The sequence below is a fragment of the Channa argus genome, chromosome 4, assembly GCF_033026475.1.
Source record: "Channa argus isolate prfri chromosome 4, Channa argus male v1.0, whole genome shotgun sequence".
NCBI classification, from domain to species: Eukaryota; Metazoa; Chordata; class Actinopteri; order Anabantiformes; family Channidae; genus Channa; species Channa argus.
The window spans coordinates 1,130,191-1,157,475 of record NC_090200.1 but is presented as its reverse complement, the minus strand read 5'-3'; the positions used below and the strand labels follow the sequence as shown (position 1 = coordinate 1,157,475).

Here is a 27,285-nt window from a genome sequence, read left to right as displayed (position 1 = left end):
CCTCAACACCTGATCCAAGTAAACACAGTGGATGGTCAGTAGAGCATGTGTCTGCTTCCTTTGGAAGGAGAGGACAAATTCACCTGTATGAATCAGCAGGGACCAGCTCTGTCCCAGTTCTCATTGCAGTCCTCCCAGGACACGTCTCCATCTGTTTCATTCAGACTCCTTTTCTGCAGTAACAACACTGTGACAGCAGATGGAGCCAATTCATCTGCTTCTTCAAACTCTGCTGGTCTGAGAATAACAGAAATGATCACGTGGTGTCCACGACTCTGTCCTGTTTCCACCGACCTGATCCCATGCTCCTGTTTCCATGAAAAGTGGAACCTGACCTGAGGAGTAAAGGTTCATTCCTGCTGTTACAGAGTAACTCTGTGTCTTCAGCAGGACAGTGTGGACCCTGTCCCCCTGCCATCTGTCCACAGGGTTTGGTGTCATTAAAAAACACTGAGGTCTCTGCTTGTTGACAATTGCTGATCTAAGCTCACATCCATCAAAAAAAACATAAACACAACGCTGACTCAGGACTGCTGTTTTTTTTTTGTTTTTTTTAATCTTTGCAACATCTGTGGTTGATTCATTTACTTCCTGAATCCTGAGGGGTTAAAAAAAAAAAAAAAAAAAAAAAAAACTCAGTCCAAAGATTTATATTTTCTTACATTAAATGGTTCTCTACATATTTGGAATTTCAAAAAATATTAGACTTTTTAATTTGTTTTATATCCTTAAATAATGAAAACTAAATTGAAAATCTTATATTTAATAATTTATACATGTGAAATAAGTAATTATTTAGACTGATTGCTTTTAAATGTGGCTCAGTCTTTGTGCTGGAGGTTTGGCAGGGAGGCCCATCAAATTGTGAGGGTGACAGGTGGAGATGAGCAGGGATTCGATGTGAGCTGTAGCTCAGCCACGGTGAACAGCTCAAATCAGATCAGTGTCTGTATGAGGTGCTGGGGGGGGGTTCGGGGGTTCCACTATCTTCTGCAGGGTGATAGGCAAGTTTAAATGACAACAGGCAGGAACAGTGAACAGTAACTTGTGCAGACTCCTGACTTCAGCCCGACTGCACGTTGGCCATGCAGTGAACGCTGAGGTTCAGACAGGAAAATGTGAATAGTGACGTTAACTGTGGACAATAGAGTTTGATCACCATCAGTGCACCATGTGTGAACGGTCTCCACTGTGTCAGAAAAACTCAAACAGATTATTTTCAGCCATTTCCAGGTTTTATTTTTATCTCAGCAACTTCAACATCCTTCAATGAATGTAACATCTTTATGGAATCTTAGAGCGTCTTCAAGCGACTTCAATTCAGCATCATCCAGATGTTGATGGACATGGAAAGTTTAAATAAAACCCAACAAACACTTTCTATCCAGAGAAACTTAGACAAGATGGTAGTTTTGCCCTATTTTCAACTATTAGTTTTTAAAACATTAAATCATAGTTTATGTATTTTGTGTTTTTTGACCCCCCCCCAAAACAAATAGTGCAGCCTGTTGATTTCCACAGTCTCAGTTGACTTAAATGGGATCAGCTGAGCGCAGTGACTGTTTAAAGGATTACAGTATAAATATGCATCTAGAAGGTCCACTTACTGCTGAACACTGCTATTCACCATGAAGACACAACTCCAGGTAACAGATGAAAATCTGAGTGTTGTGTCTTCATGGTGAAAAGGAAGCTGATTCAGCTGTACCTGGACCTTCCAGACCCACTTGTCCTTATATGTAGGTGTGGTTTTATATTTTATATCAATTTAGAAAAAACAATTGGTTATGTTAAAAGTAAAACAGTAAACACAGGGGGGCTTTGCTTTACCCAGTGCATCTGCTAGTACAAACTGCTTCCACTAACCACAAACTACACACAGATGTTCAGATAATAAATACATCAGGTTAATATTCCTCTAATTCCCACATATAAAACTTTGGAATACATAAGGTTTAAAACACAACAGAAGTTTGCACAGAAGGTGCTGAAGCTTATCAAAGATGGTAAAATAAAGAGAACTGATAACTGACACTGTAACACTCTGATGATAAATAATGAGATTATCATTATGCATTTGATACTGAGACGGGAGAACTGAGCAGTTTATACAGGTGAACTGACAATAAAACTAAATGACTAAAGTGGCCAAGGATGGATGCACTGATACAACTTTCCAGTGCTTGACTGTATTTGCATCATGCTGACAGCAGACGTAGTGAAATGACACCAGCACGCGGACTCAACAGAAGCTGTTTAAAAGTTTCCAGCTTTGTAGTGAACAGAAACTTAAGTGTAAATAAGAAAAGCAGCCACTCGGTTCAACAGCAGCAGATGGAACGAGCAGTTTGGGTGTCGAGCTTTGTTGTGTAGTAAAATCCAATCAGTGTTTTACCGCTGACTCAATGACCAGTTCACCTCCGTACATGATGCTGCTATCAGTGCATCCTTACTCGACTCAACATCCAGCAATGCAAAACTAAACTAGTCCCTTCATGTAAGACAATAAACTTCATTAAATACACAATGATATGCAACACAGTATTTGTGCAGCTTTCTTCAAAACTAATCAACTTTAAATTCAAGCAGAATTTGGTGAATTTCAATAGAACAGAAACAAACTTATTTCATTTGTCTTCAGATGAAAGCACAACAATTATTATAACAATTTGACTTCAGCAAAGAAATAATTCCAGTCATAAATGTGTAGTTTGAGGTAAGTGATGACACACAAAGTTGCTGAACAGCAGCAGAGGAACAGAAGATAATAAAACTGATTCCTCACTTCTCCAGAAACATGATGTTGTGTGTTGATGGGTCTGGAAGTAAAATCATTGTTCACTCAGTGTGTGACTGGCATCATGAAGTGCTGTGTATTTAATTCATCACATCAGCAGTGTTGGGATTCATCTCAATTGGAAGGAAGAAAAACTACAAACCACATTGAAACAATAAAAGTTGAAATCCTAATTCAGCCTGGATGTGACTCTCAGAGGTCTGAGTGTGCAGCATTTTAAAATGACACCGATTGTTTGGAAAGTTTATCTTATGTGACATTAATGTGTGTACATGTGTGTACATGACCCACTGTATGTACATCATGTTCTGCAACCTCTGGGTGTCAGAAAGTTACACTTAGAGTAAATGAGGTTTGAAAATATTTTCCATTAGTTTCCTATTTTTAATTTGCTCACTAAAGATCTAAATGTTGAATCTCTAACGTATCAGGTCTGACTGGTAACTTCAAAGTTTTCCCTGAGCTTCTGCTGATGAACTGAAATGTTAGCATGGTTCACTACACCCTCTGTTTGTTACCAGCCGTGTCTTATCGCTTTAGGACCAGACTCTGGACACGAGAAAGCCAGAGACCAGGACACATCCAGTTGACTTTAGAAATTTTGTTTGCAGATGAAAGATGTTTGAATAATGCAGAAGCTAAGTTTCATCACCTGTGTGTAGTTTCATGGTGAAAGAAGCAGAGAGAGAGGAACAGACAGCAGAGTCAGATGGAGAGACATTAGAGACACTGATGCAGCACCTGATGCTCCTTTACTCTCAGTAGCAGTAGAAGCAGTAGTAGTAGAAGCAGCAGCACGAGGAGTCACCATCTTCTCTGCAACATGGACAACGACACACACACAGTATCTGAAGTTAGTATCATGTGTTCATTGAAAACATGAAGCAGCATCATTAACATGTCCAACAAGACAGGTCTCACTGTCCCCACATCTCTGACATAACATCATGTCACTGTTACTGACAAAACAAAGACTTGTAGCTTTAAGGTTTAATCCTCCAACAGTGAAATGTCAAAGAGACTTCAAACAAAATGCTTCAAACATTGTTCAGAGCAAGAAAGACCATGTCAGACATGTTCTTTATAGTTGATCATGATGATTTCAATCAAAATATAACAAATGTTTTAATAGTGTTTAACACCAATCCAGTCCAGCAGGTGTCAGTGTTACAGCACGAACAACCTCAGGGGACAACGGACAGAAACTCTGTCTCAACTTGTCCACTATGATTCTTCATGTTCACTTTAAACTCACCTGTTCGTTATCACAAAACCCACCTGAGACTGTGAGGGTGACCTTGTTGGTATAGTCCACTGCTATGATGTCACACTGGTAGACCCCGCTGTCCTGCTTCTGCAGGTTCTTCAGGACGATGGAGAAGTTTCCTTTCTTGTACAGATCAGGGAAACTTGTCACTCGACCTTTGAATTTGGAGTTTTGGGATGAATTGTTTGGTACATTCTGAATTATGTCCAACACATTGTTGTCATCCTTGTCCCTCCAGTAGGCTGTGACTTTGCCAGGGAGGCCTCCCCCATTGTAGAAACAGGGCAGCAGGGCGTCGCCTCCAATATCACCAGTGACTTGATCATTGGAGGTGACTGTGAGAAAGCAGGAACACAAGAAGCTCATTCAGAACAACTACTGACACTAACCGACCAGGTACTTAATGAGTCACAACACAACAACCTGAATATGGAGACGAGATTTCACTGTAGCAAGAGAATCAACTGCACCGTGTCTGTGTAACACAAAGTTACAGAAATGGCTGAACTTTCACCAGATCAGTCAGACAAATGTAACCCAAACATGAATGATTCAAATAATAAAACCAAAGAAAAGAGACAATTAGTTAAGATTTGTCAAAAAAAAAAAAAGTTCTGCTTCTCAATCGCCAGAATTTATTGCTATTACAGCTCTAAACATCTGTGACATGCAGATGCTGACTTTAACAAACAGTCAATTTTTACCATCAATATTTATAATGAAATTAAGCATCTGATTTAATAATTGTTTAGTTTGGTTATTTAAATAGCGAGAAAGTGACAAATATTTTTTGTTTCTAGATGAAAAAGTGATACAGCTGAAAAACAAACAGAGGTTATAAAACACATTTTTAAGAGCAGTATTGGACAAACGTGAAGCTGACTTTATTTTTCCCATTTCTGCTGATGAGCCCTGGATCTGCTCCCAGTTCTCTAAACTTCCACGTCGAAAAGTGCTCAAAAGCTCTCTGACATATTTAATTCTTACATTTTATTAAAACATAGTCAGATTTCAGTCCCAGCTGCATCGTGATTTAATCCAACTACAGAGCTGCACGAATGAGAGTGACAACTGGTCTTAAAGATCAAGTGGACAAAACCAAAGATCATGTCTGATGCTAAAAACAGCAGCTACTGTTGCTGGAACTGAGAAATATTTGGTATTTTTGGTAAGTTTTATAAAGCATCACTTACATTATTGGAAAAATATTAAACTAACTGATCAGTTATTCAATTAACCAAACTCTCCAAGCTCCAGTGTCTGATTTAAGAAAACTCCATATTTTAAATTCTACAATTTGATGAATGTAGTGCAGCATTTTGGTGGAGTAGAAGTGTCATGTACCACAAAACATAAGGAGATGTACTTTGCACTGAGTAAATGTATGTTGGAGCTGCTGGACGTGCAGTGTATTGGAGCCAGAGTCCGTTGGTCCACAAATATTGGTCTGTTGCTGATTCAGCATCAACATCTGGTTTATAGCTTCTGAAAGCTCAATTACAAACCATTAAAAAACCTTAACCAACTACAGGATAACTGCAGTCTATATAAACTGTTGGTCTCCAAGTTCATTTCACTCTTATTGTTTCCACAAACATCTGTTCTTCCATTATCCTGTTAAGTGCTGCAGAGGTGGTGGAGCCGAGACATAAAACCGTTCACGCTTATTTAGAGTCTGATCCATCAACATTATTACAAACATCTGATTAAGAATCCTAGAAGTTATAAATCGTTATTCCTACGTGAATCAAGTTTTCCACCTGCAAACTCCCACCTGCTGTTGAGACTAAGTACTGTGATTAAAGCAACACAAGATGATTGTAGCTTAATTTCATCTGTGTGTATTCTGCTAAAGCAAAGATTAAATCAAGTAGTAAGAAATTCCACATTGAGACAAACGTACCTGTAGTTAAAGTGAAGACCACGAAAATGCAGATCACTTCTAATCTGTGGACGAAACAAATAATTTAATAGTGTCACACTAAAAGACATAATCTCTAAATTGTGATTCCCTGTTTAATCTCCTCTTTTTTTACTAGTGTAATACTAAGGTGTACAAGGATCACACAGGATGTTCTGCTAAAACAGACTTCAACAAATCCTTTTTATTACAAATTACTTTTTTGGGGGAGCTGTTGGATCATCTCCTGTGTCTGAAACAAATGTGTTCACTATGTGACAAGTTTCATTTTCTTGACTAGAGAACCAAGCATTAATTATCTCCTTATAACATGTTCAGCCAAGAAAGAAAATGTGGGTTTATAATTTATGTAAAGTCTTTACACAAGTCAAAACACTTATTTATATTAACTTTTAAGTAATAAAATAGCACAATTACCCTTTTACTGTGAACTGTAGTGGGATTTTAAACTGGTTCTCTTTAGTCTAAAGAGTTACTGACTTTAAAACCAAAGTACTCAGATACTTTAATACTAATACAAGTGGAAAGGTTACTGCATTTTTCTCCACTGCATATATCAGACAGCTTCAGTGACTTTTTCAGATACAGATGAATAAAACATAATTATCTGAAGAGGCAGCTGCCAATACATAAAGTGGTTAAATCAGCTCCACATGTCAGCATTTCTAATGTAAACACAGAAGTACATTTTTGAAATAAGTACATTTACTTACGAAAAGTGAAAGTGAAAGTAATAAACTATAAGTAGTCATTATGCAAATATGCGGAAAAACAACTTTACATTAATATTGTAGCGACCCATGACTTATGGGAGCTAACTGTGGGAGGCAGCAAAGCTAAGAATAGGATAATGCTAACGCTAACTGACCAGTCTAAGCTAAGGGGTTAGCTTGAGCTAGCAGGCTAACACGGCGCAAACTTTTCAAAATGGCTGGCGAAACACTTGTGCCCTGTAAACAGCAGGACCCAAAGCAATGACCAGGCAGCTTTTTCCCTTTTAGAGCTTTGCCTGTCACCAGAAATAGCTGAGCTGAATTTTGAACACCTTCACATTGCGGCTGCGTAGCGTCCCACTATGGGGCAATTTATTTGGAGGGGTGGTTGGGAGCGGGATGAGGGGTCCCTCACTGCCTCATCCAGTGTCCATTTCCCGTTAGTGGTTTAGCTCTGGATGCGGGGGCTCGGGGCTAGGCAGTCCCTGGCGAAATACCCCGGCTCATCGTCGGTTGACAGTTGGCCTGGCCCGGCTGGCCCCTTCCCCTCTGGGCACTCCCCTGTCACCTCCCAGCTTACTACCCTAACTGACCTGCGCCAGGACGGGGATCGGCCCGGTGCTGACCTGGCCCCCAGCACCTTCTCTGTGACCGCGTATGGACAGGCGGACATGTTGGCGAAGCCGCTCTGGTGCTAGCACCCACAGAAAAGAGTGGAGACTCAGTTCCTCTCGAGCTGCAGCTGGGAAGGTGGGGTAGAGCTGACACGCGTTGGTTGTAGAGCTGCACATCGGCGGCAAAGGCCCCGTGGCTCTCTCCATCTTGTCTGTAGTGGCCAGCTAGCTGTTCTCCGGACCTAAATCCCGAAGCGTCAGTGTAGGGAAGTGGTTCCAGGGGGGTCAGTTCATTGTAGCGTGGTAGCTTGGTCCGGCGTGGAGGGCGGCAGTTTGTGTCTCTTGTAGTCGAGGTAGCAGTGTATTGACCGGGGGACACTGGCAGCGTCAGGTCGGTGCAAATCATTAGTGTTTCGCTGCGGCCCCTGGTTGAGGCGATTCACCAAGAGCTAACTGGCACTTTCCCTCACGGTCCGGCCACATACACCAAGTACAACAGAACAAAACCCAGAAGGTCTAAACACACCCAACAACACTGGTCCTAACACAAACCCTGCACATTAAACACTTTACACACACAGAACTAGTTAGATGGGTTTGACACACAATGCCCCGGGGCTCAATGTGCAGCCCCCAGACCGACCCACTATCCGGCTGTTACAATATCACGCACAACAACAAATAAACACATGTGAAGGCGACATTTTAAAACATGTGATAACCGTTACACCACTAGTTCATTCTAAGAGAGTTGCGTTAGTGGTAACGTACTAACGTTAAACGGCCGTTATGAAAGTTAACGCATTAAAGCAATAACAATAACTTGAGCCAATCATCACATTAACAGGAACTAAAGAAATGCTATGACATGTCCCGTTGACAGTTAAATATCTGCTTAGCGTCACAGGTTAGATTCCTGTGTCGCCGTGTGTTGATCGAAACTGAGACTAACGGGAAATGCGGTTAATGTTACCGTTAGCTGCGCAGGCCAACATGAGCTAACATGAGCTAACATGAGCTAACATGAGCTAACATGAGATAACATGAGATAACATTAGCTAGTCCGGTAAAGAGACCGATTGTCGCCGCATTCACCAACTGACCTCCTCAAAACGTCCATCTCGGTATCAACGCCTCTAAGCTGTCTTCTGCAGATGTTTTAATGTTAGTGTTTTCCAAGGCGAATGCGTTACACCAAACCTGAGATGTGCGTTCTACCAAGTATGCGGAAGTACTTGCTGCGCCCCCTGGTTGAGGCGATTCACCAAGAGCTAACTGGCACTTTCCCTCACGGTCCGGCCACATACACCAAGTACAACAGAACAAAACCCAGAAGGTCTAAACACACCCAACAACACTGGTCCTAACACAAACCCTGCACATTAAACACTTTGGTTTGACCCACAATGCCCCGGGGCTCAATGTGCAGCCCCCAGACCAACCCACTATCCGGCTGTTACACGGCTACAAAGGGTGGACAGTGTCCCCACATCCTAAAAAATATTTAAGATGGATTTTCCAATGTTAGTAGTTTTCATTTCTTTTGGCTTTACGTTAAACTCGTCTAGGAGTTAAAGTTTCGGACCCTGTACACCAAACTTAGGCCAAAATGTTCCGATTTTTGGGCCTGAAATAATTTAAATAAATTAATAAAAATAAAATTAAATTTGATGGGTTAAAGATTCTCACTTGTGATTTTCTTGCTCTCTGTCGATTTGTGGTTTTCGATCGTCTTTCAACGCATCGAAATATTGTGTCCAGTCCACCTCTTTCAGCACCATCCGGTGTTAAGGTAGAATCAGATCCAGTGACGGCAGGTCCTGCTAAGTGCTCCACCTGGGAAACAGAAAACAGGAAGTTACAGGTGAGCAGAACTATTTGAATGCCACCAAAATGACAATCATGGGCTTTTTGGTCATTTCTGTCCTAAGTAGCATTATTGTGTCTGACATTCAAAAACCAAACACTAACATCATGCAGACACGCAAACCAAGGACACCTCTGGCAGCTCAGACCTCTTGGCTTGGCCTGCTCAGTAATCCACCCTGCAAATAAGGTCCCCGTTCCTCATATGTGGCTCATCATTTGACATGAATCTAGATATTTTTCATTATTCACAGGTTGTTTTATAGCTATTTTTCAATCGGTTTTACTGCTACAGAAGGATCAGCCTATGGTCATCAGTTAGATGCCATAACATGTTGATGCTGCTGCAACTTCCCTGCTGTTCTAAACACTGGAGTGACACTTAAGTAAACAGAAGGGAACTGGGTTACGTGTGAATCTATTACCCCAGAGCTCTTTTTTTTTTAAAGTACAATTAATCTTAACTTGAACGTTACATGATGTTCATACATTCTTAACACTAAGATGCATAAGTGGGTCAATAATGACCCGGTGAGGTCGTTTTTCTTGTAATACCTTCAAAATGACACATTTTTATCATTTCAGAGTCCATTTATTTCTCATAAAACATCTTTTTGATATCATGCCACTTACAGTTTAACCAACTATTTATACATTTTACGAAATTGTAGTTTTTATATTACTACCCCAAGCTACCATAGGTGGGTCAAACATGACCTGCATTCATTTCCTGTGGAATTTCATGCCAACAGGAGCAGTTTGAGGTTAAAGTTCTCCTGCTGACATGAACTAAAGCAGCCAGTCTGAGTACTGTTCACCTCTGACATGACCAAAAAGAGCTCAGGATATTTCAATCATCTATGCCTCATCATTGTACTCATCACATTAATGAGCTCCACAGACGCCCACAGGCACCTCAGAGCACAACGTGGGATGTGGAGCAACAGTATTCAGATGTAATTACTATCTGGTGATGGATTATCCTTTTATTTTCCCCCTAAAAAAATCACAGTTCAATCCCATTGAGCCATTTTGTTTTTTTCAGAGCAGTGAGTCAACAGGAACTCGGGGGGATGAAAAGTCGCTGAGCAAACTGCACCACGTCATGTCTCAAAACAGAGTTGAGCTGCACAGTCCTGTGGCCAACAAAAACACACTGGCTTTGGTTTGGTCTCCAACAATCCAGACCCCAGTGTTTCTCTAACCAAGAGAAGATCATTTATCACGTGAAAGAAAAACATTGTGGAAACTCCACTTTGAAAAGTTCTCATAGAACTAAGAGACACAAACACAACATTAATACAGTAGCTGTTGTTTCTTGCTCGTCTTATTTTCACTATATGAATATGTTTTTCAGCTGTTGACTCAAATTATCCTTTGTCTCCTTCACACATACTTTTCTTCTTTTATGTGATCGTTCAATAACCAGTGGTACATTTATCCCAGTGCTATATGCCCACTGAAGTACAATTTGCTGCACATCTCAGACTCCTGCTGAAACACGTCCCTGCGGGAGTTTAACATTTTGTCAGCACTGTTACTGGGAAGGAACGTGACGTGTGTCTACATGTAGACAGACGGAGCTGCAGCTCCTTATGTGGAATGTTTCAAATCAGCTATATACAGTCTTCATCTACAGTCTGGTCACTTTTCCTGTTTATCCTCATCGAGGCCTTGGTATAATTCTGCTCAGCTGCACACGCTCAGATGTAATCAGGCTCGGACAGTGCGGACTAAAGCTTTCTCACAGACAACATATTATGAGTTTTTATGAACTTTGACAGAAATCCAACTTACCACACTGTCCACATGCTGCCTCTTCTCTCTGAATCGGTGAGACAGAATATTTTCACCCATCACCAGTTCACAAACATTAACCAAAGAAGACGTGAGCACGTCTTTCTGCAGCTCGCAGTGGGAACAAAAACCCAAACAAAAATCTCTTTTGGAAGCTCCAGGACTCCCACTCAATTGTCTGGTAAACCAGTTTTTCCAGAGACAGTTAAGCCCTTGGATGCAGCAAAACTCACTTTAACAGATTGGACTGAAATGTTTCCTCAGATCTGAAAGAAAAAGTCATTTTGTCTGAAACAACGAGCTCAGTCCTCCACACTTAGATCATTCGATCTGATTCACAACCCACTTCACCCTCTGCTCCTCCAGCAGACAGTGAAAGTGAAGTACTGTCTTACAAGTCCTGCTCCAGAAAATTTAAATATATTTAAATACTTTTATTCAAATTGCCAAAAGTAAAAGTATTCATGATGCAGAACGATGGTGTAATCAACTGTGATAATGTGTTAGAGGCTGTAATACATAAGGACGAAATGGGACCTGTGGCATGTCCCATATGTTACATACAGGAAATGATGAAACCTCACATAGATATTGTGACACACACACACACACAGACACACACACACACACACACACACACACACGCGCACGTGTCATTTGGAAAGTCTGTGATCTATGTGAGCAGAGATTCATGCTGATTTGCTGTTAATTATTTTCGTGTTTCTCGCTTCTGTGAGGAATGATTCAGTTTCTCATGTGACCAGAACAAGCACAAAGCGGTGTTTGTGCTCAGTGGGACGAGCAGTCGAAGCCCAGAGTCGGTGGTTTGAGTCCGCTTCTTCTTGGTTATATAAGCAGATCGTTATTTATTTAATTCCTTCTCCCACTGATAGCCACCCTACAGTCCTCGTCCTCCACAAGACACTGAGGAGACATTTGAGCCCAACATTGTCCAGAATCCTGTCAGACATAATGTCTCTGATTAACCTGAACTAGTTTAGCAACAACCCTATCAAGCTCCAAAGGTCAGAAAGTGACCCCGGAATCTCCAGCTGTGTGCTTGACTTTATATCACAGGAGGTAAATGTTGTTTGTCAGCTGCAGACGTTGATGCCAAAAAAACAAAAGCGTCAAATCTTCGGCACTGGAAGTCAGAGGAGGAACTGCGACCTTTCAAATGTTTGACATGGTTCCAGCAACAATCCTTACATTCACAGCTTGTTAACTGATTCATTGATTTGAAGCTTTGTGCACTTTCATGATTTTTAATGTGGTGGCACGAAAGTTACACACAGGCAACGCTAAATTCCTGAAAGACTTCTTGGCAATTCCTCAGTGCTGCTACAGTGTGGAAACTTTAAACAGATGGTTTCTTGCTGCGAGCAGTTCCCTCTCTCTGCACAGCTCTCAGTTCCCTCAGACCTGGTCTGACCTCATGTTGCAACATCCATAAAAATGTTAATAGCTGTGCAGTCACAGTTGGACTCTGCACTACAACTGTCATAGAAGAGGAATTTAGACAGATACTTGATTTTACTGACATGCAAACTGAAACTGAACATCACTTGTTGTCGTGTTTCAAACACCAGCAAAGCTTCACTCAGGTACTAAACAAGTCCAGTCTGGGAGCTCTGCTGGAGCCTATATGGAGACCATCAACATTCAATCTAATCACTACAGTCCAGCATCACTTAACACCTGCAGCAGAGACACCTCGTGTTCTCTGGAGCTCAAAGTGGACACAGACAAACAGACATTCAGCAGATCAGATGAGCTGTCTTACTTTTTCTCATGTTCCACAGTCCAGGACCTGACGTGTCTCCAGCCTTAAACCTGACGCTCTGTGAGCTTCTTCTGTGTCTCAAAACTGTAAAAGACACTAGGATCTGTGTTAACCCATGTTCTGCCCGTGTGGTTGAGGAGGGGATTCAGTTCCTGCTCTGTTGACTTGTCCTCGCTTTCTGCTGTAGTCTCTCTGCTCTCTTTGACTCAGTCATTAGCTGCTATCTGAAGCTTCTGTTGAGGACCACACCCTACGTCTCTACAGCTCTCATCTCTCTGAATAGTGAAACTTCTCGTTTCCGCACTGCGTTTATGGCTGAGTTCCTCTGTGTTCTGGGTTGCAAACAGGAAACATTGCTGCCGCGGCCTCCTCAAACCCCCACTCACTTCAGAAAGTGTGCAGACATACTCACCAGGGCACCTGCTGGACTCTCTGCCTCTGTGGATCAGATCCCAGTCCATTACTGAGTCAATGAGCATGTCTTTGTCTCAGAACTGCGGTTCACTGAGGCTCAATCTGTTCTGCCATGTCGTCTCCATCTGTCCCAGTTCATGTGGTTTCACCACAGCCTGGGAGGATGTTAACAGGTGGTATGTTTCTGTAGCCACGGAGACTCTGAAAGGCAACTTCAGCTACTGGTTTCTGAGGAAGCTCCTCAAAGTAAAGAACAAATGTTGCTCTGTGAGAGTCCAGCTGCTCCTGTGTCCCACAAAGTGTGGCTGCTTTCTCCTGCTCTGTCCTGCAGTTTTCGTATCCTTTTCTCTTCAGGGCACTGTCTCACACTCCAGAAATCTTTCTCCGTCTACACGAGGGACTTACAGGACAACATTGTGCTCAAGTTGCGCTCCTCACGCTGTCCTCTGATGATCTGTGTCTCTGTGCTGCAACACAGACGCCTGCTGGACTTTTGACTATTTTAATTTGTCTTTCAGTTGATTAATCAGCACAGATTCACATAAGATCCATCGGCACAGACAGACACCACAAAGTCTGAAAAAGCACAAATCATTGATCAGTTCTTGAACAAATAGTGTGTTGAGTCAATGTTGCAGCAGTGGATCTGAGCTGTTCTTCGGTCTCCGGTGCCGCTGTCTCTGCAGAGTTCTCAGCTGATTATAACATGTCCTGAAGCTGCAGCAACATATTTAGTAACTCATGTTCCCATTGGCTGAGGCCGAGTGTGGAGGTGACACCCCCAACCCATCAGAGGAGGAGCTCATAAATAATGCAAATATGTTATTAACCCTTGATTGGACCTGGTGAAGACAGACTGGGATCTGAAGAACTTTATGTGAATGAAGTTCTGCACCAACTACTAATGAATATTTAGGAAATTAAATAAATAATTAGACCATAACACCAGCTCAATAAATACACCTCCTCTGTCCTCTATCTGCACATTATTGTCTTTGTTTGGTGATATTCAGTTTTACCTGGACAGGAGAGACTTCTACCTTCCTGTCACTCCTGTGCAAACTCTTTTTTTATTTTTTTGAATTTTTATGTGAACATGCTGATGTCAAGTTATTGAGCGTCTGATGTGACTTGGTGTTTGTGGTTTAGATCGGAAGTGAAGAACTTGTCTCAGTGTGAAGACAGAGCAGCATCAGATCAGAGCTGTGCTGGTTTTAGAGTCTCTCTAGTTTCTGATACTGAACCTGATCATGGATCTGCTTTGGATGATCCTGCTGGAGTTTCTGGTCTGTGCAGATGCCCAGAATGTGACAGAGGTTAAAGTGGAGCTGGGTCAGAACGTCACTCTGAACTGTTCAGTGGATAATTCAGATGTGCACTGGTACGTGGAGTTCGTCAGCCAGGTTCGAGGACACATCAGCCGCACTTTCAGTGGATATCCTGCAGATACTCTGTACTACGTTTCCAGTTTTATAAGCAAATACTCCGCTTGGGAAAACAGCCTCCTGATCACCAACATCACAGCAGAGGACTGCAGACTGTACTTCTGTGGCAGGAGGAACAATGATGATATTCAGTTTGTGGACACATTTCGTCTGGTCTCAGGTAAGAACATGTTTTATAAGGATTTATGTTATTTCAACAATCATTCCTGCAGGACGCATACATTGAATCACTGAATGTACTTGATATGAGTCTGAAACAAAGTATATTTAAAGGTAAAATTGTAATTTTGAGCTCTGTTTACACACAGGTTGAACAGGAGGCAGCGTCATGTTTCACTATTTATTTATTGTTCACAAAGTACAGATACACTTGAAGGTCTTACAGCCCTGTTTAAGGGGCAGCCAGTCTTCGATAGCTGACACGTCAAAGTTAAAGCTCGACATTTTCTAACATGGCAGCCGAATCAGGCACGTCTTGTAAAATGCCACATGCCAAAAATCAGTCACATTCTTTAAAGTTGGATTTTAAATTAAAAAGGCTCCATACGCTCACAATAATGTGTGTTCTGCAGCATCTAACAGTGTTTGACCTCCTGTCAAAGTTTTGAGCTTCCTGCTGCATCTGCACATGTTTGAGTACACGTTTATACAGAAGTCTGTTGGTCAGGTGTCTAATGTGACTTGGTGTTTGTGGTTTAGATCGGAAGTGAAGAACTTGACAGAGCAGCATCAGATCAGAGCTGTGCTGGTTTCAGACTCTCTCTAGTTTCTGATACTGAACCTGATCATGGATCTGCTTTGGATGATCCTGCTGGTGTTTCTGGTCTGTGCAGAGGCCCAGAATGTGACAGAGGTTAAAGTGGAGCTGGGTCAGAACGTCAGTCTGAACTGTTCAGTGAATAATGTAGATGTGTACTGGTACGTGGAGATCGTCAGTCAGGTTCGAGGACACATCAGCCACACTTTCAGTGGAGATCCTGCAGATACTGAATACTTTGTTTCCAGTGTTATAAGCAAATACTCCGCTTGGGAAAACAGCCTCCTGATCACCAACATCACAGCAGAGGACTGCAGACTGTACTTCTGTGGCAGGAGGATAAATGGCAGCATTCAGTTTGTAGACACATTCAGTCTGGTCTCAGGTAAGAACCACAGTTTTAATAAAAGTCTTTCTCTGACTTTAAAACTGGACCCTACAGGATGCACAAAGAGGTATTGTCCTAATGTGGGTTTTATTCAAACAAATGTAAAAAATTAAGTTTTAAATGGTGGAGGGTCATGTTATGGGGGCAGTGACAAGCTTAATTCCTACTTTCCATGTCCCATGTCTGTAACCATAATGTAAATCATAACCAGTCTCCTAGAGTCCAGACGGACTCTCTGTGGACGCTCACATGCAGCCACAATGTTTGTGTCCATGAGGACTGTCCACAGCCCTAGTGAAGGAAATTCATGTCCCAGGAAAGTGAAATAGCTGCTTGTGTCATTGAGTAAAAGTGTGTAGTTGTGTCCCTCTTTCTAGTGAAGCACTTACGGTTTTGTTTTTTCACTTTAACACTGTTCAGTCAAACCCAACAAACAAAGGGGCTTCTTCTGGTTGTTGCCAGTGAGCACTGCCGTCCGTGTCCACATCCCCCACTCGTCCCCTGTCGGTGTCTGTCTGCAGACAAGACTATGAGTTTTTGTAGACATTGTTCTTCCCCTAATTGTTTCTGTTTAGTGGGAATCAGTCAGTTTTACCAGTTTTCTGCTGCTTTTGTACAAACTCTTTCACTTTGGTACCTGTTTGAGTGAGTGTAGGCAGATGTCCGGTTGTTGAGCGTCTGATGTGACTTGGTGTTTGTGGTTTAGGCCGAAAGTGAAGAACTTGTCTCAGTGTTAAGACGGAGCAGCATCAGATCAGAGCTGTGCTGGTTTAGAGTCTCTCTAGTTTCTGATACTGAACCTGATCATGGATCTGCTTTGGATGATCCTGCTGGTGTTTCTGCTCTGTGCAGAGGCCCAGAACGTGACAGAGGTCAAAAAGGAGCTGGGTCAGAACGTCACTCTGAACTGTTCAGGGGACAATGCAGGTACGTAGAGATCCAGGTACTGGTACGTAGAGATCCACAGCCAGGTTCAAGGATTCATCACCCGAAGTTTTCATGGAGATCCTGCAAGTACCCAGTACTGTGTTTACACATTTAGAACCAAATATTCAGCCTTTGGAAACAGTCTCCTGATCACCGACATCACAGCAGAGGACTGTAGACTGTACTTCTGTGGCAGGAGGATAAACAACAACATTCAGTTTGTGGACACATTCAGTCTGGTCTCAGGTAAGAACCACAGTTTGAAGAAGTGGTTCTTTTACTTTAATTCTGGGACCTGCAGGATCCACACAGACCTGAATATAATCTGCTGCATCACAGCTTATCATCAGTTCAAACATTTGTTGGAAGTTTTGTAAAATACTTTACATCAGTCAGCAGCTGTTTTCATGTTCTTTTTCTGTCTTTGTCTCTTCTTACAGATGTCCCTGTGAGTCCACCTTTCAACAGCTCTGAAGACAAGAACTGTGAGATGCAGCAGAACTGGCAAAGTCTGAAGCGGTTTGTCATATACAGCTCTGTTGCTGTGAACGCCGTTCTTCTCTTGGTGATAATCAGTGAGTCTGTGGTTTATTAATCAGATTTATTAACCAGACTTTGTGGTTACTGCACTGTAAACAGCAAAAACTTTAGCTGCTAGACAGGTGAACTGAGTAACAGGCTGCAGGAAGTTTTAAGAATCTGAATGTGATTCAACATGTGTCATGGTGTAAAATCTTTTATTTGTACCTGTAGTACTGCATGGCTTCTACTAAAGTACACAACCGTCACCACTGACAGAATGAGAGTTTAGCATTTAGCTAACAGTCTAATTTCCTGACTGACACAAACGCCACATCAACCTAAACACTGATGATCAGGTGAAGTGACTCACCTGAAGCTCTGCTGCAGGTTGGGTCGGTGTGTCGCTGTGTCTGAAGAACAGCAAGAAGAGTCACGACCAGGTGAACAACTTCTCACCTTACACCTGTGACAATCCAGAGACTCTGGTGACTGTGCAGGTAAATACACCACTTCCACGCATACTGTCACAGTACTACACAGTACTACTTCTGCAGCTAGTTTGTACTTTTACTGCTGTCACAATCACCAGGGAGACAGAAAACCAGCAGGTAAACAGGAAGGTGAGACAAGAAAATTAAAGAATCTACACAGAGACTAAAACAAGAGACAGTCCAAAGTCCAGCAGGGAACAAAGGACAGGACAGGAAGTCAGGTCAACGAAGCTACACGACTGAACTGTCAGCAGGTATTTTTACTGCAGCAGGTGAGAAGTGGACACGTGTGAGGACAGGTGGAGAAAGAGTCAGGTGATCAGGTCTGGGGACATCAGGTGGCAGGAGACGCAGAAACAAAGTGGACACAAGTAAACTGAAGCAGAAATAAGGACATGAATCATGACAAATCATTACTGCTAATACTACTACTGGCTACAACTAGCACTATAACAATTATATCTAACACAACAATTCCTGTACCACTTATACTAACATCTACTACCTTCACAAATACTACATACAGGGTTTATTTAAAGTATATTACCCAATACCATCCAATCTCGTACTGCACATTTTCCACTACTACCACTACTACATGTACTATAAATGGTATCACTCCTGTAGTACCCAGTACTCACTTACTCCTGCTGTTTCTTTCAGTACAAGCAGATCCACTTGTCCACCTACAGTTCTCCTCCTCCTGAATTCGGACCGACTCCAGTTTTATCAATGAGAAAACGTTACTACAAACCTGATCAAAAAAGTGTATAAGAGAAAGAAAGACTGTGTCAGGGTTTTATATTTTTCAACTGTTAGCAGGAGAAATATGTAGTTCTACTGTATCTCTACAGTTTGTACAGAGCAACAGTGGCTCCAGCTTCACTGAAATAAAGAACTAAAATAAAGAGTAACACTGTGTGTTTCCTCCCGCGGCCGACTTTTATACCAGCTCCTCAGTTTATTCTACAAACTTGTTTTTTAGAAACCAGATGATGGAGAAAAGCCAGATGTTGTTGAAATTCATAAAAATCTAATCACACCTGCCTGCTGGATTGTTCCCTGTGGAGGTTTTTGGACTCATTTAGTGGGTTGGCTGCAGAACCCGCACACAGTGGACAGTTCCTAAATCATCCCAGACACACAACCAAAATTAACACACATCCTCAGTCTATACACTCCTGTATGTGAATGGTTGTCTGTCTGTGTGTGTCTCTCTGTGTTGGCCCTGAGACAGACATGTCCAGAGTGGACCGTGTCTGAACAGCATAAGTGTTTACAGATGAGCGATGATTTCTGAGCAGCACATTAGTTCCTGCAGGGTCACTGGGACGTCCCAAAAGCTGATGCACCCTGAACACAGCACAGCAGATAGAGCAGAGAGCAGAGTTCCTGATGTTTCAGTCAGACAAAGAGAAACTAAAAGACTCAGGCAGAGACTGAATCAACGTGGACGTTCTCAAAAGGTCAGTTTGTGTTTGACTTCCTACAAAGATTCCACTTTGGGTCCTGATGTTTCCCAGTGTGACTGTGGATAAGTGGAGCAGCATTATACACTCATGTCCTCTACGTTAGATTTAAGGAGAAAAACTCTACATTGAAACTCTTAGATTGAAAAGTGTTTTAATGAAGGAGGTAGAGTCTGCAGACGTCTGGACAATCAGTCTGTCTGCTGGCTTTCCATAAGAGCTAACCACTGAAGGGCTGTGCAGAGCGAGGTAGCGTGAAGCTGTAGCAGAGACAACAAGGTCCCCTGGTTACATTACTGAAACTTTCCTTCCAAATATCAAACTAAAGTCTCACCAGAGACAAAGAATGAAACTGTCAGCAGGTTTCATGTCCCACTGAAGCATAAACAGCATTAACCCAGAGACACTGTCATCAGCTGTGTCTTTATGTCTGAGTGTTTCCATTAAACGTGTCTCAGGGAGCTGTCGGGCTGAGGTCATTGAGGGTTTTACAGGAGAGGACGTCCTGCTGCCATGTGCCTGCAGAGGAGATGCTCCTTTACCACAGAGCAGGACGAAGACGACAACCATGTGTTGGACATAATAGACAATAAACTAGATCAGTCGTCCCAGCTCTATAAGTTCAGAGGTCGAGTGGCAACACGACCTAATCAGCACAGAGGAGGAAGCTTCCACGTGGGCCTGAGGAACCTGCAGCTGTCAGACAGCGGCGTCTATAACTGGAGCATCCTGGAGACGGCCTACAGGCAGACAGTCCTCCTCACTGTCTCAGGTGAGGTTAACGTGAGCAAAGATGGTCTTTATCAGCTCTGTCCTCTGTGTCTTTGTGCTGTAATACAGGATTAAAATATCCAGTGAGACAAATCTTCATAAAGCCTGTTATTAATGAAATGTTTAAACACTAAAGATGATGAACGACAACGTCTGCATGAAGCGTCAAACCTTCCAGACGTCACTGAAGCTTTAAAATAAGCTTTTATTTTTGTTTTCTTTTATCAGGGTCAATATCTGCTGTGGCTTTTTTCAGGGGACAATCGGAGTCTAAAATAAAGCCTGTGTTTGTTCATGTTGCTGAACCCTCCTGTTCTGCTGCAGTGACTCTGACCCTGCTGCTCCCTGCTGCTCCCTGCTGCTCCCTGCTGCTCCCTGCTGCTCCCTGCTGCTCCCTGCTGCTCCCTGCTGCTCCCTGCTGCTCCCTGCTGCTCCCTGCTGCTCCCTGCTGCTCCCTGCTGCTCCCTGCTGCTCCCTGCTGCTCCCTGCTGCTCCTCTCACTGTGAAACCAGCTGCAAACAGTCCCAGAAATATTCTTAACCTGCAGAAAACATGATGAAGATTCAAGGTTTGACTTCACATACTGCATGTATATATGAATATTCTTAACATGGAAAAACACACAGAACTTTGTTTTGCTGAGAAATAAAAACTGAAATAATTAAAATCTGATCTTTGAGTTTTTCTGCACAGATGGAGCCACAGCTGTAACACAGTACTGCAACTGCGAGTACCAGTACTACTGTATTATTTACCACCACTACTAGTACTACTTCTACTGAACCTGTAAGTACACAGGTTGTTGAGCATCTAGTGACACGTGGGTATTTGTGGTCTAGATCATACGACATCATCATTCTGTGAAACAGGAAGTGAAACATCACATCAGAGCTGTGCTGTAATCTATGCTACACATTTTTCTGTCCAAGTAAAATGTCTGATCCTGTAGCTCAGAGGAAGCATATTTGGTTTTATTATTTGAATCATTCATGTTTGGGTTACATTTGTCTGACTGATCTGGTGAAAGTTCAGCCATTTCTGTAACTTTGTGTTACACAGACACGGTGCAGTTGATTCTCTTGCTACAGTGAAATCTCGTCTCCATATTCAGGTTGTTGTGTTGTGACTCATTAAGTACCTGGTCGGTTAGTGTCAGTAGTTGTTCTGAATGAGCTTCCTGTGTTCCTGCTTTTTTCACAGTGACTCCAATGATCAAAGTCACTGGTGATATTGGAGGCGACGCCCTGCTGCCCTGTTTGTACAATGGGGGTTTGTGCTGTAACACTGACACCTGCTGGACTGGATTGGTGTTGTTCCTTGTATGTGCGTCCATTTTAGTTTATCAGCTGTCCTCAGTCCTGGTAGTTCTTGTATTTACAAACCCTCCTTTTGGTTAAGCATTTATACTTGTCCAATTTGTTGTATCGTTCACTCACTTTCTCTGTAAAGCTACCTGACATCCTGCTCCTGTTCTCCTAGGACTGTTGCTATTAGTTTCTTTAGATCTCTTCTCTGTTGAATTTCAGTTTGTGCTACATGGTAGATTTCTGGGTATTTAATGATAGAGCTTTGTCCTGTTTAAGTTTATGAATCACTGTTTTTGCATGTTCTATTGCCTCAACAATGTAATGGAATATTAAAATGCAATGAAAACGTTGCATGAACTCTTTTTCAGGGCTTTTTTAAGTGCAAAGTGTGTCTGACCAGTCAAACAGGGTTAGTGCCGCTCAAATGCTCTCAGCATCTCAGCAGGGCTTCTGGGTTCTGCTCCCGAAAAAAACTAACAAAAACAGAAGAAAACCTAATTTTGTGCACAAACAAGAATTGTGGACAGACATTTTCTAAGGTGGAGGAAGAGTTGTTGGACAGACCATGAAGGACAGAGGACGTGAAGTGTGTGGTTGATTCCAACTGCTGCTGTCTCACCTCAGATGAGACCTGTTTAAATCTTGTTTCTGTGCATCGTCTCACTCGTTCTGTCGGAAGGAAACAGACTGTTAAGCTGTTTGAACAGGTGACATTGGTCCATAACTCAGATCCTGGTTTCTCTAAAAAACCTGAGAACTGATGGAGACGTGTGGAGGCTCTGATCCATAGTCGAGTGTGGACGTGAAGGTCGACTGATTCTGAAATGACAAACAGTTCTGGTCTTTCTGCTTGTTTGAAGCTTTTCACCCTACAAACACAAACTAACTTCATTTATACGAATCATGTAAAGTTATTATCTCAGGGACATTGGTAACAGACCTGGCAATGAAGACATGTGCTAAACCTTCAATCCACTGTTTGAGTCTTTAGTGTAAAAGATTACAGGACATGTAGTTGTGAGTATTAGAGAAAAATCAGCACTGGTCCTGGTTCTCAAGATTATGGAGACATGTTGACATGAGGCTAAACACTGTGACGTGGTGCTGGTCAGGAACATCTGGGACACTGTGGATGATGTCCACCATGACCTGTTGTCCCCTCTGGGTTCTTTCACTTGTGTTTGCTGGAGAATCTGCTCACGTAAACCAGCAGGTGGCAGCACAGCTCAGTGTTGATCAGCGTTGACACACACACACATACACACACACACACACACACACACACACGTCAAACTCTTATTACCAGTGTCCTGCTTTCCAAACTTTACTTAGGTTGAAGTACTAAAGCATTTGTATGGCAGTATACTTAAAGTACCATCAGTACTCGTGCACAGTGATAAATATGAGATTGTAGGTTTGTAATTATTCATGTGTTTTAGCACTGACAGCTGCTTCATCCACAACAGGACATCAGTGTTTGTTAGAACATTAGATCCACATACGTGGAGTGGGGAGGGAAAGGAAAACTAACTGGAAACACCCAACACGTCCTTCAAAGTCAATGGAACCGGACTAAAGCTCCTAGCATTTAGACACAGGATAGTTTGTGTGTGTCTGGACACATGTTGATCACAACCAGCATCACGTGTTTAGGACGAAAAACACACTAAAGTTTAACAGACGACTACGATGAAAAGCCAATCGAATAAACAGACAGAAGCTCAGACTTTGGTTCTGCTGGTTTTTGACCAATGTTTGACCACAACTGTTCACATAGTGACATCAGACGACCTTTACAACGACCTTGTGAGAGAGAGAACTCAACATTGCGCTTTGGATAAAAATAATGAAGGATGTAGAATATCTGTTTATGGCTCAGATCAGACTTTGGGTGAAGTGTGAAGTCTGAGGGAGGATGTGGTTTCAGGATCCTCAACAGTTTCTCAGTTGTCTGGGACTAAAAATACACAGGAACAAAGTGGGACTTGGACCTCATTAATCTGGTTTCAAAATGTCTCTGAAAACCACAAATCTACAGGAAATAACCAGCTTCATTTCTGAAGGTAGTTTCCATTAAAAACTCAGCTTCAAGCTCCAACACTACTACTACTACTACTACTGATACTACTAGTACTGAACTGATACTGAGCTGATTCCAGCTGTGACGACTATGTCCTGATAAACGATCGGCCTTCTGTTGAGCTCAGTTCCAGTTGTTTACGTGAAGGTAAAGTCACTTTTTGAGGAATCTTTCACAGCTCAGGCTCCATTTAGGATCTTTTAATCACAGCACATGAACTTCCTCACATGACGTTTTCCAGTGTCTCACAACAACAGTTTCACATTATTTTACATTTGGCTTCTTATCATGAGATTGTTTCAGTCTGTCTGTCTTTAAACTGAGCTCTATGACCATTAAACAAAGTGCTCAGGGCTCGTCTGCAGCTTTTTGGTGGTCAAAGTGACACAGCAGGAAGAGGTGGATTCAGCACATTCACTCATTAGGTGTGTTTGTTCTTACAAATGTGGCCAATCTGAGAAGCCATTTCCCCCTCGCTGAGACCCAGAGACTCACACAGAGCCCCTGGAACAACATCACTATAGTGTCACTTAAAGATTGTTGCAAATCAAACTTGGAGACATTAATATTCTGGGTGCAGGTTTTTTTTTTTCTGTGATTCTGTCTTTAGAGATGAGCAGGTTGTTCTGCTGAGTCAAAGTTCAAATCTAAACATTTTAGAAATACTGTGGAAAGACCTGAAGATGCTTGATAGAGAGCTACACAAACACAAAACAGGAAGTTCTGCCACTTCTACACCTCCTGTTGAGGTAAACCAAATTAAAAAAGCTCAAACTCCCAGAAACACTTGCAGTTTGTTGACCAATGTCTTTCAGCTTGTGGTCTTCACCAAGCTCTGTAGAGACTGTGGGAGGAAACAGTGAGGTGCAAAAATAAAGGTGTTGCAAGTATTGAAAACTCATTAAAACCCTGCTGAACAAAGAAAATGCTGAAACTAAAAGCTCTAAACTCTGCAGAGAAACAGGACGTATTTCACTGTGACACTGACTAATTTAACACTTAAACTCATTAAAATAAACCTAAGAACATCAGAGCTAATCAGCTTTTGGAGAAATTAGGTGAATGTAACAGTTTCTTTTCCTGACTTCTCATTTATGTTTTTGGTTCTTTTGCAGACACAAATTTGTTTCTATGAATCATTGATAAGACAAAGCAGGTAGAATTAGTTTAACCAACTTTTAATGGTAATTTTCAAAGGTTAGACTTTTTTTATTGGCTCCATAACTGAACAGTTGCTATAATATCTGACAGTTATTCAAAAGCAGAACAACACCAACAACACACAGCAACAACTACTTTTCCACATAAAGTAAAAATAAAAATGCTCCCTTCACACGACTAAGGGATTTTTCCCTGCAGAAACACAGAAAAACAAGTTAAGTGTCCAACTAAACAAGTGGACAAGCAACTAGAAGACTTCCTGTGAGACAAAACCAACCCTCTGACAGGTTTGTCTCACAGACTGACAGTGGAACAGGAAGTCCTTTGTCCCAGCTGTGTGAAGGTCAAACATGAATACTACAGGTGAGTAGACCTGGTGTACAGGTACAGTCCAGGTGTCTCCGTCAGCGTCCACGATGAGTTGACTGAGGAAGCTGAACTTTGGAGTAAATACACTCTGAAGAAGCAGCAGGTGGGGGGGCTCTGATGGGGGGGAACTGGATCTCTGCATACTGCAACACACAGGAAGAGTACTGAGTACCACACAGGAGTAGTACCACTCATAGAAATGATAGTACTAGTAGAAAGAGATCTAGTACAGTATTACATAAGCAAAGTGTGGAGATCCTCAGTGACCCAGGTCATGGTTTTTGATTTTTGATGACATCTCTCTTAAATCTAAGAAGTAAAATCTAAGAGGTTTTAAGACTTAAAGAGCTTTTCCCATCTCTAATAAATGTAGGACACAGATGTGTCAAGTCCACAGCTTCCTTAGCTTTAATAGGTTTGTTCACCTGCTCTGAATCCAGAGTTCCTGTGTTATTAGGTGAAGGATGAGTCACCTGACGGCTACAGTTCTTCTTCTTCTTCAACCAAATCAGTGAACAAAGCAAACCTGCAGCAGAGCCTCAGGTGAGTCACCTTCAAACTGATTCCACTTCACATTCAAACACCAAACCAACCATCGCACACGTAACTTCATTCTCCCTAATGTTTGGTAAATGCAGAGCAGATAGAAGAAGAATCTCATGCTGTTAAAGAGACGTGACAAGAGAACAAAACTCCCTTTGGTTTATAAGACTTTCAATTCAATTCCACTTTATTTATATAGCACCATTTCAAAACAAAGTCATCACAAGGCACTTTAAATAAATTCAAGACCATAAGGATGTATAGAGAAAACCCAACAATTCCCCCTTGAAAAAGCCCTAGGCAACAGTGGAGAGGAAAAAGTCTGGTTGGGGTGAGTGGAAAGTGAAGAGAGAAAAGAACAGAGCAACAAAAAGCAACAACAAAACATCGGGCAGGTTGGTAGGACCAGTAGCTGCACACTGGAAAACACACAGCTCCAAAGCTGGGGACACCTGCAGAAAGGGACAGAGAGAGGGGGACAGAGAAGGACAAAGACAACTACGGGAGAGAACACACAGAGTTAATGACATACAGTGGTGACGATTGCGGGGTGAGAGTAGAGGAGAGAGGGACAAGAGGAGGAAAGGAGCTCAGTGCATTGGGGGGTGGGTCCCCCAGCAGTCTAAGCCTATGGCAGCATAACTATAACTAACTATATGCTTTATTAAAGAGGAAGGTTTTAAGCTACTACTGCTACTACTGCTGCTACTACTGTTACTGCTACTACTGCTGCTGCTACTACTGCTGCTACTACTGCTACTGCTACTACTACTGCTACTACTGCTGCTGCTACTACTGCTGCTACTACTGTTACTGCTACTACTACTTCTACTACTACTACAGCTACTACTACTGCTACTACTGCTACTACTACTACTGCTACTGCTACTACTACTACTACTACTGCTGCTGCTACTACTGCTACTACTACTGCTACTACTGCTACTACTACTACTGCTACTGCTACTACTGCTACTACTACTACTGCTGCTGCTACTACTGTTACTACTACTGCTACTACTGCTGCTGCTACTACTGCTACTACTACTACTGCTACTACTACTTCTACTACTACTACAGCTACTACTACTGCTACTACTGCTACTACTACTACTGCTACTACTACTACTACTACTGCTGCTGCTACTACTGCTACTACTACTGCTACTACTGCTACTACTACTACTGCTACTGCTACTACTGCTACTACTACTACTGCTACTACTACTGCTGCTACTGCTACTACTGCTGCTACTACTGCTACTACTACTACTGCCACTACTACTACTACTACTACTACTGCTGCTGCTGCTACTACTGCTGCCACAACTACTACTACTGCTACTACTGCTACTACTACTACTGCTACTGCTACTACTACTTAGTAGCAGTAGCAGTAGTAGCAGTACTGACACAATGGGAATTCTGTGATGTGGGACAAACTGTGGTATCATTACATAAGTACCTGCTCTGCTGCTTTTGTACTTTTACTTCATGGGAGCTGAGTTTTCTGATGAAGTACAGTCTGCAGTTCTCTGATGTTGGTGATTGTGAAGCTGTTTCCCAAAGTCTCACAATCACCAGCAGGATCATCCAAAGCAGATCCATGATCAGGTTCAGTATCAGAAACTAGAGAGACTCTAAACCAGCACAGCTCTGACCTGATGCTGCTCCGTCTTCACACTGAGACAAGTTCTTCACTTCATGTTACACAGAATGATGATGTCATATATAAAGTCTGACTAAATATATCACAGACACAAAGTCAGGATCAGCACAAAGTGATCAAACAGAAGCACTGGGAGTGTTTGTGTGAATAGAACATATATTTCATGTTATTTGATGTTTTTGGGTCACTGATATCATTTTGTCTTCTCTTGTTG

At 42.2% G+C, this 27,285-nt stretch overlaps 2 protein-coding genes across 9 annotated transcripts in view; both read right to left on the bottom strand.

The window, feature by feature from the left end:
- Positions 1 to 868: 868 nt before the first annotated feature.
- LOC137125554 (V-set domain-containing T-cell activation inhibitor 1-like) lies at positions 869 to 13,834 on the bottom strand. Of its 7 annotated transcripts, none has more exons than XM_067501203.1 (6): positions 12,759 to 13,159; positions 9,002 to 9,148; positions 5,968 to 6,011; positions 4,076 to 4,399; positions 3,450 to 3,613; positions 869 to 990 (listed from the first exon to the last, which is right to left on the bottom strand). In XM_067501203.1, exons 2-5 carry the CDS (start codon positions 9,091 to 9,093, stop codon positions 3,462 to 3,464), a joined length of 612 nt encoding a protein of 203 aa, XP_067357304.1. In that variant the 5' UTR covers positions 9,094 to 9,148; positions 12,759 to 13,159; the 3' UTR covers positions 869 to 990; positions 3,450 to 3,461. The 7 variants fall into 7 exon arrangements, with proteins under 7 accessions (XP_067357304.1, XP_067357302.1, XP_067357306.1 ...); XM_067501199.1 differs by lacking the exon at positions 869 to 990 and adding an exon at positions 13,171 to 13,834 and having other exon boundaries at positions 1,487 to 3,613; positions 12,759 to 13,090; XM_067501201.1 differs by lacking the exons at positions 869 to 990; positions 12,759 to 13,159 and adding an exon at positions 13,171 to 13,834 and having other exon boundaries at positions 1,214 to 3,613.
- A 10,533-nt stretch (positions 13,835 to 24,367) lies between these two features.
- LOC137125538 (uncharacterized) overlaps positions 24,368 to 27,285 on the bottom strand; it is a 119,326-nt gene continuing 116,408 nt past the window's right edge. The window contains exons 3-4 of one of the 2 annotated variants that reach the window (XM_067501166.1): positions 25,285 to 25,385; positions 24,368 to 25,002 (exon numbers count right to left, since the gene is read on the bottom strand). In XM_067501166.1, the coding sequence (XP_067357267.1) occupies positions 24,895 to 25,002; positions 25,285 to 25,385 (209 nt within the window). In that variant the 3' untranslated portion in view covers positions 24,368 to 24,894. The remainder of the gene's footprint in view (positions 25,003 to 25,284; positions 25,386 to 27,285) is intronic. The other variant, XM_067501169.1, reaches the window with a different exon arrangement.